The sequence below is a fragment of the Anomalospiza imberbis genome, chromosome 3 (genome assembly GCF_031753505.1).
Source record: "Anomalospiza imberbis isolate Cuckoo-Finch-1a 21T00152 chromosome 3, ASM3175350v1, whole genome shotgun sequence".
In the NCBI taxonomy this organism is placed as follows: domain Eukaryota; kingdom Metazoa; phylum Chordata; class Aves; order Passeriformes; family Viduidae; genus Anomalospiza; species Anomalospiza imberbis.
This window is the reverse complement of record NC_089683.1, coordinates 106514316-106529031: the sequence shown is the minus strand read 5'-3', so window position 1 is coordinate 106529031 and position 14716 is coordinate 106514316. Positions and strand designations below refer to the sequence as shown.

Genomic DNA, 14716 nt, shown 5'->3' with positions numbered 1-14716 from the left:
GGTGACTGAGAAAAACTTCTGAAGAGCTATGTACAATGGGGAATACAGTTGTGTTTCATTTACTTAGTCATTGTATCATTATCTAATAGAACTGTCAAGATTTTTGATAAAATTTTTACTTGTACATAGTGTAATGGTTGAAGGAGTTAAGAGAATGATCAGAGTACAGGAGGTGAATAAAGGATGTGGAAGTTTTATGGCAAACAAGTAGCGCAGATGAATCTCTTCATCATTAGTCAGAGACTAATAATCTCTTCCACTGACCTGCTTGCTGAAAATTACTTTCTCATCTCCTTATTAGGTGGTGATAATGATGAAAAAAAGCATGTAAAAAAGGTGTATTTCTTGTCTAGCAGTAATAGTCTAGGAGATGAATCTTGGGCTAATTAATTATGTAATGGAGATCTTGTGGCCTTTTCTCAGCAGGGTATCCAGGAACATCAGAACCTTTTGAACATCTACAGCAGTTTTAGCTTTGAACAAAATGAGCTTGTGAGACTTTTCTTCTGCATTTACAGATAAATATTATCAAGTGCATGTTCTGATACCACATCCACTAATGCCAACCTCTCCTGCAGGCGAGTGGTGTTGGGCAGGAGCTACTTCTACCTGATCTGTGCTCAGCCACTGAACCTTCTCCCAGGCAAACCCCTACACTTGTCTCACCCCTGCTGTGACCAAGTGTTCCACCAGAGCTTCCCCTGTCTGGCACAGTTGCACCCAAATTGCAGAGTACATGTGGGCCACTCATGTTGGTACCTTGGGGGCTGAAGGGAGAATATGGATGATTAGGAAGGTGTTTCCAGGTCCTTGAAGATTATTTGTTCCAGAAGAGGCACCCCATGCTGTGAGGCAGGGATGTGTGATAAATACTGTAAATGAGGTTGGATTTATTTATAATACTTTGGTTCTGATGTGTTATGCTTGTCACTCACTGAGTCTTTAGTCTGGATGAGGCCTGAGAAAATGGCATTTTAACAAGAGTAATTTTGTAAAGCTGTGGGACTTTTTTCTTTTTTTCCCTTCCTCTCCTAGGAGTTTGGAGGCGGGTTTATTTATGCCAGTAGGTACATAAATGAGGGAGCAGAACAACAGGGTTGGTTGTACTCTGTGGCTCCCAAGACTCAATTCTCAGTTCTTCTAAGCATGATGTGGAGTGCACATGCTGTTACTGGGTAGGGTAGTAATTGCCAGCGATTTTATCTGAAAGCACTTGTTTGAATTGCATCTAAATTATTAAGTTCTTGAGCAAAATCAAAGGACATTTTACTAAATACCTTTCCATAGATTTCAACAACAGCACCACTGGGCTGTGATCCAAAATGTTTTCAAGCTAAAATTCCATCAGCTCCCTTACCCCTCTTCCTAGCTTTCTCCCTAGTCAGTAAGTTTGCTTCTCTTGCTCTTCTCTTCCTCCTTGACCCAGGCAACATCAGGCTGATGTAGCTATATTGCATTTGTTTTAGGAAAACATGCCCGTCTTCATCACTGTGTTGTGACCCTTTCCTTTTCTCAAGCTTGGAATGCACTGTCTGGTTGGAGAAGGTGAGAGTGGTTTTTATACTGTCATTAAGGACAAAGGAAATTATGTAGTGTCCTTGCACTGCAAAGTTGAGGTTTTGTTTTAGATTTAATGTGAACTATGAACTCAAATTGTGTATAGGTGTTTTCTTTCTGTCTGTAGTGCGTTTTCGCAAAATAAATTTTCTGTGGGTCGTTCTTCCATGTTGTGTGTGTTGTTAACCAAGCACGTTTGAATCCTAGATTTTATTTTAGTTCATGGAATGTTTTAATATGTTCTTTGTCAAGGACCAAGCTTAGAGGGTGTTTTCAGAAAACTCTAGTTTCATCTTTCATGTGTGTAGTTTGGAGCTCGCTTGTGTTCCTCAGTTTCTTTTGTCACTAGTAGACCAAGACGAAGCAGTGAGAGTGCTGTTCATTTTAATGGCATTTATAGTGGTTTTACATAGATGGAACATCACAAAGGCAGGAATAAACTGAGGGCAGGCAGCCTGTCACTTGCTTTAGTCTGTATTCCCTTATTCTGGGGTGAAGATAAACAAATTTAAGATTCAAGTAAGAATCAAGATTTTTTTTTTTAACTGAAGTTGGACATAAAACTACCAGAGGAAAAAAATTGCCAGATCTTGAAATGTAACATGGTCCTTTATTTCATGGTTATTTGGTCACTTTGGAGGTATTAGCTGGCTTATCTTGCTAAGAGGAATTGAGAATTACTGCTAGTAATTATTTTCCTTAAATAATGAAAGGCTGTTAGCCGTAAGTCCTTGCTAAAACAAAATCTTCACCTTTCATCTAAAAGTTAATCCTGATAACTATTTTGAAGTTCAATGTAGCCTGAGCACAAGAATTTCCCTTCTAGGGGATGTCTGACTAGACTGATGTTCCCTCACAGGTATGAAAGGTATGATGTTTCGTGGTAAACTGAACAAAACTGAAGAGTATGAATTAATACCTTATTTATTTAAACCTGAGGATGATCAAGTATTGATGCAGAAGCCCAGAGGAGTTGTGAAATCTCCATTGTTGAAAGTACTCTGAATCTAACAAATCCTTTTAAATTGGATTTGGTTTTTTTTTGGAGGTTGGACTCCACAACCTCCTAATATCCCTTCCAACCTACATCATGAAATGCTGCTAGAAAGGTGTCTTCATCTGTCTGTCTGTCATGGCCCAAGAGATGTGTACTTCTTTGCTCATAATTATGTTTTTTTCTGCCCTGTATTTCACAACTTACTGATACCACCTTGAATTAACAATGCACATTAGAAGTTACTGTTAGCAGATCATTCAGAGTAAGTCTTCAGGCTTGTTCTTGTTTTGAAACGACAAACAATCTTAAAGCACAGAGTAACATCTGAAAATTAATTGCTTAGCTAGGGATTGTGGTCTTAAGAGAATGAAACATCTCTCAAGCTTGGAGAATTTTGTGTGTTGTGGAAAAATGGCAGGATAAATATGCTACCAAGGTATAGGTGGAGTGGAGATGCTGAGAGGCCATATAGCAGCACTTTGTGCAGCTGGCAGGGCAGCTTGGAACTAGTCCATGTGTTCTGTGCATTATCTTTGTGCATGTGTTTGAACTGGTGAACATGCAAATACTGCAGAAGGTTTCAGGACACTGCTGACATCGGGCTCTGAAGTACAGGGAACCTGTTCAGCTTTGCATGTGTGGGCTTCCTGCACCCTTTTGCCTTTCTAGGTCCACGTTTTTTCCAGCTTGGCAGGAGGTAGTGGCAGCAGGTAACAGGCTTAGGCATATTTATCCCTGTGTAATTCCTGCTTTTGAGGAATACCAAGGCCATGCACCATTCTTACTCACCCTGTATGGCTCTGCCCATAGGTATTTGCTGTGCTTGGTGAACTTGTGTCAACTTACAAGTCCTCCTGTTTAAAAATTCTCTGAAAAACAATGTGCTGGCTTAGTTTATTTTGGGGCACATCTGTTTACAAAGTTCTTGATCTGTGAGAGATTTTTAGTTTGTTTCTCCCCACTGCCAGTTAGTACTTGACTAAAATGATTCTTTGTCTGCTCCCTCTTATCAAGTATTCAGGTTTTACCTCTTCATCCTCATTTCAAACATAGAAATGTGTTGTCCTAAGTAGCTGCATTAATCAGCTCTATATAGTACAATGAATTCATTTCTTGGTGATGGCTGATTAATAAGGGTTTATATTTTTAAAGAACTGGTATTCATTAGGTTTTTGGAGAGAAATGTCAGCTTTCTCACTACTTTTTGAGTTGTGTACTTGAATAACTAACTGTGTGGACATTAAGGTCCAGTTTTATATACTTAAAAACATGATTAAAAGAGAGTTCAATAGGTGAATTTGACACCTGTGTGGAGATGTTTCAAAGTAAAATGCTCACTATCTGTGTACTTTCTGAGAATTGTAAATGAAAGCTCTGGGTTCCATTGGCTCTGCAACATTGAGTTTATTACTAGACTTCATGTAGCTGTTCCAGTCTTCTGAATAATGCTGATGTAACTATGTTCAGAATTTCATTTAAAATGGCATTTTTGAAGTTTATAGAAAAACCTGTGCTTTTTAGTTTACATTTAGTTTGTGACTTACTTTTATAAGTAAAATATTCAAATTGCTCTGTTCTCCCAATGTCTTAATTTAGTGTGGTTAAACACGTGACAAAAGACATTTTCTCTCCACCTCTTTACATTTTACAGAGGATGTTAAAACAGCCTGGGGATGATATTGAGTCAAAACTAATTTAAACTAAATATGTCAATATTTGCAATTTGTTCATGAACTGAAACTTCTAAAATGGGAACATGTCATTTTAGTCTCTTAAGCATAACAATTTTATTTTTAGTCCACTTCAGAGAACACTTCCTTTCTGAATGTAGGGCTTAGATGTAGACAGTAGATATTTGTCTTCTTGAGACCTAGGTGGTCTTTAGACTGTGTTGGATTATGGAGCATAAACTACTGCTAGACTTGTGTGTGGCTTTAAATATACGGGTAAACATACAGATATATGATTAAGGTAATAAAATAGTAACCTAATTTTATGGCTATCAGAATGAGCTCACATGGTATCTATTTTCTTGTCAGCAGTCAAAAACAATTTTAACACAAGCCACTTATTCTGGTCTCTTCTGTGCAGTGCTGCTTCATTGCCAAAGATATTTAGACCAGCTTCCATGTGTTCATGCTGTGTTTCTACCAGATATTTTACTCATCACCGTTGCTGAACAATAGTAGAACTTTTAAACTCAGGAAAAGATGTGAACAACTTGTACTGAAGTTTGAATACTTAGTTTTTGGCTTTTTATTGATGCTTTTTGCATCAGTAAAGAAGTGGGGGATGTGTCCTTCAAAATGTAGACTTATCAATATTTGCTTAAAATAAGTAAATTTTACTTAGTTACATGCTTTTGAACTATTTTTATAGGGTTTAGTTTAGCAGCTTTTAAGAGGAACAAGAGGAAGCTGGAGTTGGCCGAAAAGGTGGAAACAGATCTCATTCAACTAAAGAAAAGAAGACAATCAAATGAAAAGGTTAGCTCTTGTTTCAAATTCTTGTGTCATCCTAAACTTACAGCTGATTGCTAATAAACTTCATGTCTTATATGATAAGACTGATGTAGCCTCAGAAGCCTATTCTTCCTGTCCATTTTAATGTTTAGATTATATAATGAAAACTTAGTGCAGTTAAAACCTTCTGCCCTCCTATTTGAAAACCAAACCATCACTTTATATCTTGTTTGTTCTAAGAAAAATATTTTGCTCATTTTGAACTGGAAATATGAGAAATGTAAATACAAACAGATTAACCAAAACATTTTCTACTATTTATTCTATTTACTAAAACATTTTCTTTAGCTTGGGATCTCTGTCACTGTTTCCCACTTTTTAATGTCTCCTGAGCACACTGCATTATGGAACTGGAATTGGTGAAATTTGAAATACCAGGTAGGTAAACATGTGCATCTGTGCATGCATCTGGCATTGACCTGGCCCATATTACTTGTGCTACAAAACTACCAGGGATTCCCTCTGCTCCCCTCTTTTTTAGTTTAAATGTAGAGCTTTGAAAACCTGTGAGAATGTCATTCACACTATTTGTGTTTAATGTTGAATATCAAAGTATGGCTCATTAAATTAAATTCCTGTGCTTTATGTGGGGCCTGTGGGTCTTCGGATTGGCCATTTCTCTTTGCTTTGCTGAGCTGTCTGACCACTGTGTAGTTACATATATTGATATAAATAAGGAATAAATCCCAGAGAATTGTTAGCAAAAGTGTATTCTCTGTGGTCTGCTAAGGCAAACAGTGATAAATTAGGCAATTTACATCTGTGTTCTTAGATAAGATGTTTCTCTAGCAGGGTACTAATTTTTATTTTTTCAAGGAGCTAAGACTTGTGAAGAAATTAAGGACGGGGGAGCCATGGAAGTTAGTTGTTCATTTTGGAACTTTTCCTGTTCACAGAACTTCAGTTACCTCCTTATGAAACTGGGAGTGTGAAAGTGTACCTGGGGGAGGAGGGCTCCCTGTGCAGTATTGCTGTTCATGTAATAAGGGGCAAGTCAATGCTTGAAATATATGCCAGTGCATGAGCTTACCAACCTGCAGTTTGAAATTTCAAGGGCTCCAGAGTCCTGTGCAGCGCTTGTGGGAGATTCCCAAAGGCCAGTGGTGGTAGGTAAAGGAGGTGATCAGATAGAGCTCTTCTCCCTGGTGAGTAATCCAGTAACAACATGCTGGTTTTGTCAGCTGTCTAGGCACATCCTGTCCATGGAGCAGGGATGGAAACCAACCCATGTTCTCAATATGGAATTCTCGTGCTATCCACAGAGTGTAGGATAATTGCAGCCTTGCGGGAAGCAAGGTTTTTAAAGTAGTTTTTCAAAACGAAATAGAAATGAAAAATCAAATTCTTAAAGAAAAAAAAGTAGAATATATCTCCCCAAACTAGTAGAAAAGGGTAATTTAGCAACGACATTTTCATGTGGCATATGATTTCATGAGGCGTGTGATTTGTTGCCCCAAAACTCACACTGTCAAAGCTGTGCTCTCATAAAAGGTTTTAAAATAACTGGTTTAAAACCATTTAAATATTTGAGTAATTAGAAGTTAATCTTCTGTCAAAGTTACTTTAGTTGATAAATGCTCACGTAACCTTTTTTTCAGCTGTGCTTCTCTGGAGCTGCAGACCATTCCTTTCAGCAGGACTTCAGAGCTATTTTATTATCTGGTTTGACTCACCCACTTTAACTCTGTGCTGCAGCTGAGCATGTGTGCCTCTGTTGTCAGTGCTGCAGGCTGTGGGAAGAGCAAGGCAGAAAGGATTTTAACGAAGGTGCAGTTGAATGGGATCAGAACTAATAGGCCAGAGTGAAGAGACAGTATTGCTACCAAAACAGACTGAAATTACTTGGAAGTTTGAGCTACTGATAAATATCACCAGCTAAAAAGAAAAATACAGGTTTAAAAACTAGTTTTCAGTAAAAATGTGATGATACCAACCTTAAAAAGAACGAGGCTGTTTCAATTTGTTAAAGTTTGTATGGAAAAACTTGGCAGTGTAACTTACTAAAGGAATTTTATTTCCTGATAAATGGAGGTTTTTCTGTATTTTTCTTTGTTCACCCAATGTAGCATTTGCAGAGGGTTATGCATGTGCATACAGGAAGATCCATTAATAACTTCAGCAAATTTTGAAGGTGTAAAAATTTAATCTTTTTTTAAGTTGCAGAGTCTTAGTGATTTACATAGCTAAGAAATAATTCACACACAAACAAAAATTAACTAAACATTCTCATGGGGGGTGTCTATGATGTATTCATTCAGCCAGATGCCATTCTCAAATTCTCCCCTCAAGCACCAGTAAATACCAGAAGTAAATATTTGTCTGCTTACTGTTAGTCTGTCTTTTACCAGAGGAAATTGTCTTTGAAAATAGCTTAGCAGAGTTTGGCTTGAAGCCCTGATTTTACTTTGTCTTTTGCTATTACAAACTTTTACAAGTGATCTCAGCATATCTGTAAAAAGTTGTCCTCTTCTTGGTTTGAATAAGTGACACTAAGAGCCCCTAGTACCCATGATTTATCTGGGACAGATTAGTGTTTGTAAGTTAGTATTTTATAGCCTAGTTATTTAGCTCTCTAAATAACATTATTTAGGTTGAGTTTTATTAAAACTGGCTTGGTTTTTATCTAGTTCAACATAGGTACTGACATACGTAGACACCAGTTGGAATTACATGCGTGGAATCAACAGTTCCATGTGCTTCTGTTACTGTATTAAGACTGAACATATTTAGAAAATATTTTTGTCTATGTGCAGATAACTGTAAGGGAAGCAGTCAACTATGGCAATCCTAGTGTCTGTCTTATTTAGTGTTGCAGTTTGGAAATTTCCGTAAGAAATAAATGTTCCGTCTCACATTTGTGTGCAAATGGTCTTTGATAATAAAACCTTACAGTTTTCAAAAGTATGCTTCAAAATCCATTTAGTATGGGAAAATAAACCTAAATAATTTTCACCCATTCTAGTTAAGTTTTGTTGTTTTGTTTTGGGTTTATCTGTGGAAATAGAGTATGGAATGATTTCCTCATCTTGCACATGAAAATCAAACAAAATGTTCTTTTTTACACACCAAACAACTGTTGAACCAGGAAGGCTGGGATTGTTCATCAAGCTTTGTATAATTGGATAGTTGGGTAATAGCATAGAAATGTTAGTGGCTTCAATCTGATTAATTTTGTATTTTGTCAGTTATACTCAGAGATGAGATTTAGTGGTAATTACTTTCCATGGCATCTCAAAACTATCTCAGGTGGAGAGGGAAAAGGCCCTGTGTGTAGAATCTTGCAGTGGGCACTGAGTAGAGCTCTTCTAATCTGCTAATTGCTTCCTTAGGGTCTTGTAGTGCTGAATATTTACAATTTTTTTATGTGCAGGAGGGAAGGAGGGTTTTTTAAAAATGCTTGATAGAACTCTGCATTTGTGCAGGTGAGCATCTTTCAGTTTTGTGTGCGTGTTCTTAGCAAAATCTGAGTATTTGGACCATGGTTTAATAAATTAATTTCCTTTCCTGCTGCAAGGTGGAAATTAAGTAATGTGAGGTCTGACTTAAAACACTGACTTTCAGTTTTTTCCATGCAAAATATTAACTACGTAATAGATATTTAGGTTGCAATACTGCATTGTTAAAACCCCCAAACTGCTTTTGCAGTGGACAAGTGTCATTTAGTAGATGAACTCAGATACAGAATTTGGTAACAGATTTCGCCAAGTTTCCTTTGGAACCTGCAAAATTTTAAAATTTAAGTAGCTGAGTAAATGAATCAATAGAAAGGTGAGGACAAGCAAACAGGATCTTGTTTAGTCCCTATTGGACCTGTATAAAGTTTGATCTTATTTTAGACTTTGTGAACTGTAATATTTATCATAGTTTTTTATTGTCCTGACACTAGCTTGACAGGATCCTCTGCTTTTCAGTGTTCATGTGATTTGAAGAGATGAAATGTGTGACACTGAAAGTCTTCTCAGCAGGTGCAGTCTTGCAGTGACTCCTCAGGCACATGATGCTTTTCTATAGGGAGATGTAAAGAAAGTTCCTTTGTTAAATTGTGATCAGCTCTTTATTTGCTGGTCCAGAAATCAGGGTTGCCAGTACAGTTCATGTATGTAGAAGATACTGACCATGTATTTTTCCCTTTGGATGTGGAATATAACATCACTGGTTTTCAGTTTGCTGAAAAAGGATAAATACAGCATCAGCTCTATATCAGTGTTTTTTTTTTTTTAATCACAAACCAGTCCTGTCCCCCCCCACCCCAAACCTCTATTACTGAGAAGAAAAATACAGAATTCCTTTGCTTCAGAGATATAGATTTCCTTCAGAAGGTTGTGTGGGCCAACTTAGCCTTCCCTTAGAGATGCTTCCCTTAGAAAAGATGTCTAGCCTCGAAGTTACCTCATTTAAACTAACTTTGATAGGTTAGATTTTTATATCTCTAGTTGTTTATTAATTAAGTTTTTTGTTGTGAGTTTAATTTCCTTTGATAAAAGGGGGCAGGGGGTAGAAAGCAGCACCTGTATCATAGTAGTTCTTCTCTACAGAGAAGTCTTAAGAGAATTAATGCTGGGGAGAGTTTTGTCCAGTCTGGTCTTGGAAACCTCCAAGGATGGGAATCTCCACATCCCGTGAGCACCCTGCTCTGCTGGTTAAGGTCTTTTCAATCCACTGAATAGTATTGTTTGAACTGGGTTAGTATTAGCTCAGGGTGTGTCTGGGAGTCCTGGGAGTTGGGAAATACATTTGCACATGAGATGTTAAAAAAAGGTTCCTTCATTTTTTTTCATATTTATAACTTGGAAGGGAGCTGGCTCTTTTCTTATCCCCTTTGCTCCCAGCATCAAAACCCCTTTTGTTTCTACTTTTCCTACCTTCCCTAATCCTTCCTGCCTCTGTTTTTCAGCTTACCCTTCTTCCCAGTACCAGTTGAAACCGTGGATCTCTAGCTTCTCACCGCTCTCTGTCTTTATGTAGTTATTCTGCTTTATTGTTAGGACATCCATCCATTTATTTTAATATTGAGTATGGTCAATGCCAGTATCTGAGTGTAGAACTTGCCAGGGAAGATCTAGGTGTAGGTGCAGAGAAGAAACTGTTTTTCTGTGTGAAAGCCAAGGATGAATCTCCTGCCTAGGAGTTCTAGTTGCTTGAAAAGTATTGTGGAACATGGTAGTGCTGTACTGCATATTTTTCGTTTTGCAACTGACACAGAATTAACCCAAGTGTTTTCTCTTAAATTAAGTGTGGCCAGAGTATCATCAGCATTACAGTACTAGAAACCATGCTTGATAAGTGACATAGTATGCCCAAGGGAATTTTAATTGATGATGGGAACTTGCTAATTTAAAGTTGAATAGTTAGTTGGTTTTTTTTTTTTTTCTTAATTCCTCCCTCTGAATTCTAGTCCAGAAAAAAATCACATTTATATGAAAAACTTAATAAACTTTGGCATTATTTCAGTGGGTAAGTCTATGTAAGAGGCTTGAGGCTTGTGCAGCAAGTGTGCATCTCTGGAGTACGTGATGGATGATGGATCAATTGTGTTTATTTGTTTTATTTTCTGTACACTGCATGCTGTGTGTGTGGTGGAGCATGAAGTCTGAGTGCCTTGCCCTGAGTTCTGCAGAGAGGGGAATCTAGACTAAGCCTAGGCAGAGAGGGGAAAACTGTTCCTTCTCTAAGAGGGACTTAGTGTAGTGCATTAAGGAATGGGGGAAGGATATAAAGGAAGACCCCTGCTCCTGGGGAGAGTAAATCTACCTCAGAAGTCATGGAAGTAAGGACACTTTTCTAGTTACCCTCCAGTTACAGGAACAAAGAGTAAAATTGCTTTACTCACTAAAGATTCCTGAACTGAGAACAAGTCTGGCAGAAAGAATCTGTCCTAGGGGAGATTTTTTTTCCTTGAGAGGCTTCTATTTATTGTCTTGCTCAGAATATCAGTATTTTCTCTTTACATGGTAAACAGATGCTTGGCTTTTTTTGGTGGTGCTTTTTTTTTGTTTCTTTTTGGGGTTTTTTTTGTTCTTTTTTTGGGGGGGGGCGTTGGTTTTTGTTGTTGTTTTGATTTTTTTTTTTAATTTCACTTTTTTAAAATCACACATCTTCAAAGATCAGAGCCTCTGGAAATGCTTTTTCGGGCCTTTTAGGAAAGGCCTTTTGATGTGGCATCAGTTACTGAATCATTTCTTAGTGGACAAGTGGCAACCACTAAGAAAAAATGACTTCTGGCACTTCTGTGAGTAAAAGCAGGTGATCTAAGGATTGGATTAGTTCTGAGATGTTTATTACCTTCTTGTTACTGGAGAAGTTTTATTAAGGTCCTGTGTGAGGCAAAGCAGCATTTTGGGAAGATTTATGGCAGTGGGCACAAGTGCATGATAACAAATCCATTTGGTTGCTAGCCCTCTCACTTGCACACTCCTAAGGAGTATGATCTGACTTTAATATACTATTTTTGCTAGGATTTTTTTCTATTTGTGTGTCCTGCAGGAGAATGACTCAGGAACCTTGGATACAGTTGGTGCAGTTGTTGTTGACCAAGAAGGAAATGTCGCTGCTGCTGTCTCCAGTGGAGGTTTAGCACTGAAGCATCCTGGAAGAGTTGGTCAGGTGATCATTGTACATTTTTTTTTATTAATTGGGAATGATTGTTCAGTGTCACAAGCAGGTGTGGTGTCAAGCAAATGACAGCAAACTTCTGTTCTCCCTTCCTGTTAAATGTTGAAGGTGTTTTCACTGCATTGATATGCAAGTGTTTTTAGTGTCCTCCATCAGTGTAATAAAACAGTGATAGATAAGATGTTCTGTAGTTAGTCACCTTTTGACAGAGATATCAGGAAGTTAATTTCTTGGGCTTAAATACGTCCTTAAATGGTCTCTTAAATGCTTAGAGTCTTAAAATAAGATTTCTCTCAATATTTAGGGAAGCTGTCCTAATTAATTTTTAAATGATCTTGTGTATTGGAGAAAGTGACAAAGGTAATAAAAGAACATAGCAGGTATTTATGATGTGTTATATATAATTATGATTATGCTTATGAAATATGTATAGTTTTATTTATTATTAATGTTAATGATAATAATATATTATATGAACAGGGTTATATCTTTACCCTCATTTTCTGTTAAGCTAGGCTAGAATACTGTTTCTATGACAAACACTCAGATCTCGAGAATAGTGAAAGGATGTAGCAAAATGGAGTGGAATTGCAATATGGTTATGATATTAATCTTTTGTATTAATGCTTGGATTTTTCTTAGGTTTCTTTTTTCATTATTGTTGTTGGTTTGAGGTTGTTTTTGTATTTTCATTTTTTTTAAGGAAGAGAATAAAGCAAAAATCTCATGCACTTAACATGTTCAGAAGCACTGAATAATGTGCTTCTTTCCTTAGGCAGCTCTTTATGGTTGTGGCTGCTGGGCTGAAAATACAGGAGCTCATAATCCTTATTCCACTGCTGTGAGTACTTCAGGTATTTACTACTTTTATAAATATTTAATGAAGTTGCTATCTTTCTCTGTAATTAATTTGCAAATTTAAAATACCAACATAATTTCCAGACTATATTCTAAATTTGTATCATTTGTTTATTTGTGTAATTTAATTTGTATCGTTCATTAGTGTCAGTATTGTATTTAAATCCATGAATTTATCTCTTGTTGGTTGCTTATATTGCCCTTTTTAGTTAATTAGCAACCATGGGAATTTTTATCCTGTTTTGTATTGCACTGATAAGATGTGCTGTATTTATTAAGTATTAGGGAACCTGTCCTCTTGTGAAGAAGTGCTTATTAGCCCAGTACTGTACTAAATGATGAAGACCTCTGGAAATGGAAGCCTTGTGTAAAGGACTGAGATAATCAGAGGGTCCTTTGGATACAAAAATGCTACATGCAGTGATTTTTCCTCAAAAGTATTTAATTACTATTTCAGATGAGTATTTAAGTGATTTTTTTCTTCATCTCTCTTTTCCTTCTGAAAGGAAACAGAAAAGGCAAAACCAAAATACTAGAATAAGTGTATCAGGAAATATTTATTCAGCAGTTGTGAAAATGATGTAAGAATTAGGAGAGCTTCTGTTCTCTTCGGAAGGCTTAGGGTCCTCGACACACTAAAGTATTGTGTTCATTTGATGCCTTGCAGAACACAAAAGTCTTAAGGTGAAGTTATGTACGAGTTGCTTTTACTTTTTTTTTTCTCCCCCTAGTTGTATGAACAGCCTCAATCAGAAAAACTACTTGTAACACTTTTTCATAAATGCTTATTTCAGATTGCAAAATTTATGGTATTGCCCACTGCTCAGGGGTCAGAGTTATCAGCATTCAGTACAGGGAGAGTTGAAGAAAATCTGCAGAGTTCAGATTTAGGTAATGTCAGCTGTATCCCATGGGCAGTGCAGAGTTCTGTAGTTTCTGCTACAGAAATAGGAGGGGGAGCAAGGTGACAGGTTGCAGAGTTAAAATTTGATAGAGGCTGAAGAGCATCAGGAATATCCTGCATTGCTTTTATTTCCCCTGTATTCACGTCTGTCTTGCACTGTTGAAAATTTATGTAGATGTTCACCCTTAAGTTTAAGGTCAGTAAAAGCAGATGTCCTTTTTGGTGCTTACTCAGGGGATGGTTTTACTGAATGCAGGAGTGTCAGAAGACATTTTTACTCAAGGGACACCATATCAATTTTAGTTTAATAAATGCTTACTGACGTAACCAAATATATTTAAGTATTTGGGACCATATTTTAATAAATTATTGAGCACAAGTCCAATATTAGAGATTGTTTGTGGAAGAGCTGTTCTTTGCAAAGTCAGCTGGATTTGAAGTCTGTGTGAGTACTGACAAGCATCCTGGTGCACTCCCAGGAGATGACTAGATTTAATGATGGCCTGAAATAGTAGCATCCTCTCTTTTTGCTGTTACCACTTTTGTATAGTGCTAAATACTTCAATGTTATACTATTTATAACTGTCACAAATACACATATATGAATATTTGTTTGGTTCAAAACTTCTAGCTTCCATGACATTACCCTGATCCCAGTCCCAGTTAATTGGAGTGGCCTGCTGGCGGACTCTGAAGCGTGGCCATCTGTTCATTCATGGATTTGAAATTCAGACTAGTGGTGTTTAATTAAACTCTTGTTTCTGGTTTTCCTTTAAAGTATGTGTATGTCTGTGAGAGAGAGTGAGATAGAAATGTTTACAGGAAGTGAGAACTCCTCTGTAATCAATACCATTCTTTTTTCCATTTCAGAAGCTCATAATGTTTTATTTTATAATGTACTTTATGTTTAGTGCAGTTCTAAAATATATTGATGCCTGACTCTTATTTAAAATATGAACATCCAGTGATGTGAACTGTGAATTTAATTAAGCAGTAAAAGGATGGAAAATTAAGTTGTAGGAAAAGTTGAGTGAATGAAACTTACAGCTTGGCTGGATCACAACAAGAGATGGGAATGGGAGCATAAACATCTGCAAATATACAGGTGAAACTGCCATGTCCAAGGAAGATAATAATGCATTAAGATATATCATTGTTAAATATTTAGAAAATAAATGTACTAAATTCTAGAAGATGCCTTGATTTAGAATGCTCCAAGATGAGCAGTGCTTCTTAGCAGAATATCACCACTGTCCCTTGATGTAG

The 14716-nt window shown here is 37.0% G+C and overlaps 1 protein-coding gene across 6 annotated transcripts in view; it reads left to right on the top strand.

The window, feature by feature from the left end:
• TASP1 (taspase 1) overlaps positions 1 to 14716 on the top strand; it is a 77888-nt gene that overhangs the window by 25817 nt on the left and 37355 nt on the right. For 5 of the 6 annotated variants that reach the window (XM_068186309.1, XM_068186307.1, XM_068186305.1 and 2 more), the window contains exons 8-10: positions 4934 to 5040; positions 11560 to 11679; positions 12464 to 12542. The exons of the other annotated variant lie outside the window; for it this stretch is intronic. In XM_068186309.1, the coding sequence (XP_068042410.1) occupies positions 4934 to 5040; positions 11560 to 11679; positions 12464 to 12542 (306 nt within the window). The remainder of the gene's footprint in view (positions 1 to 4933; positions 5041 to 11559; positions 11680 to 12463; positions 12543 to 14716) is intronic. 6 annotated transcript variants of the gene reach the window in all.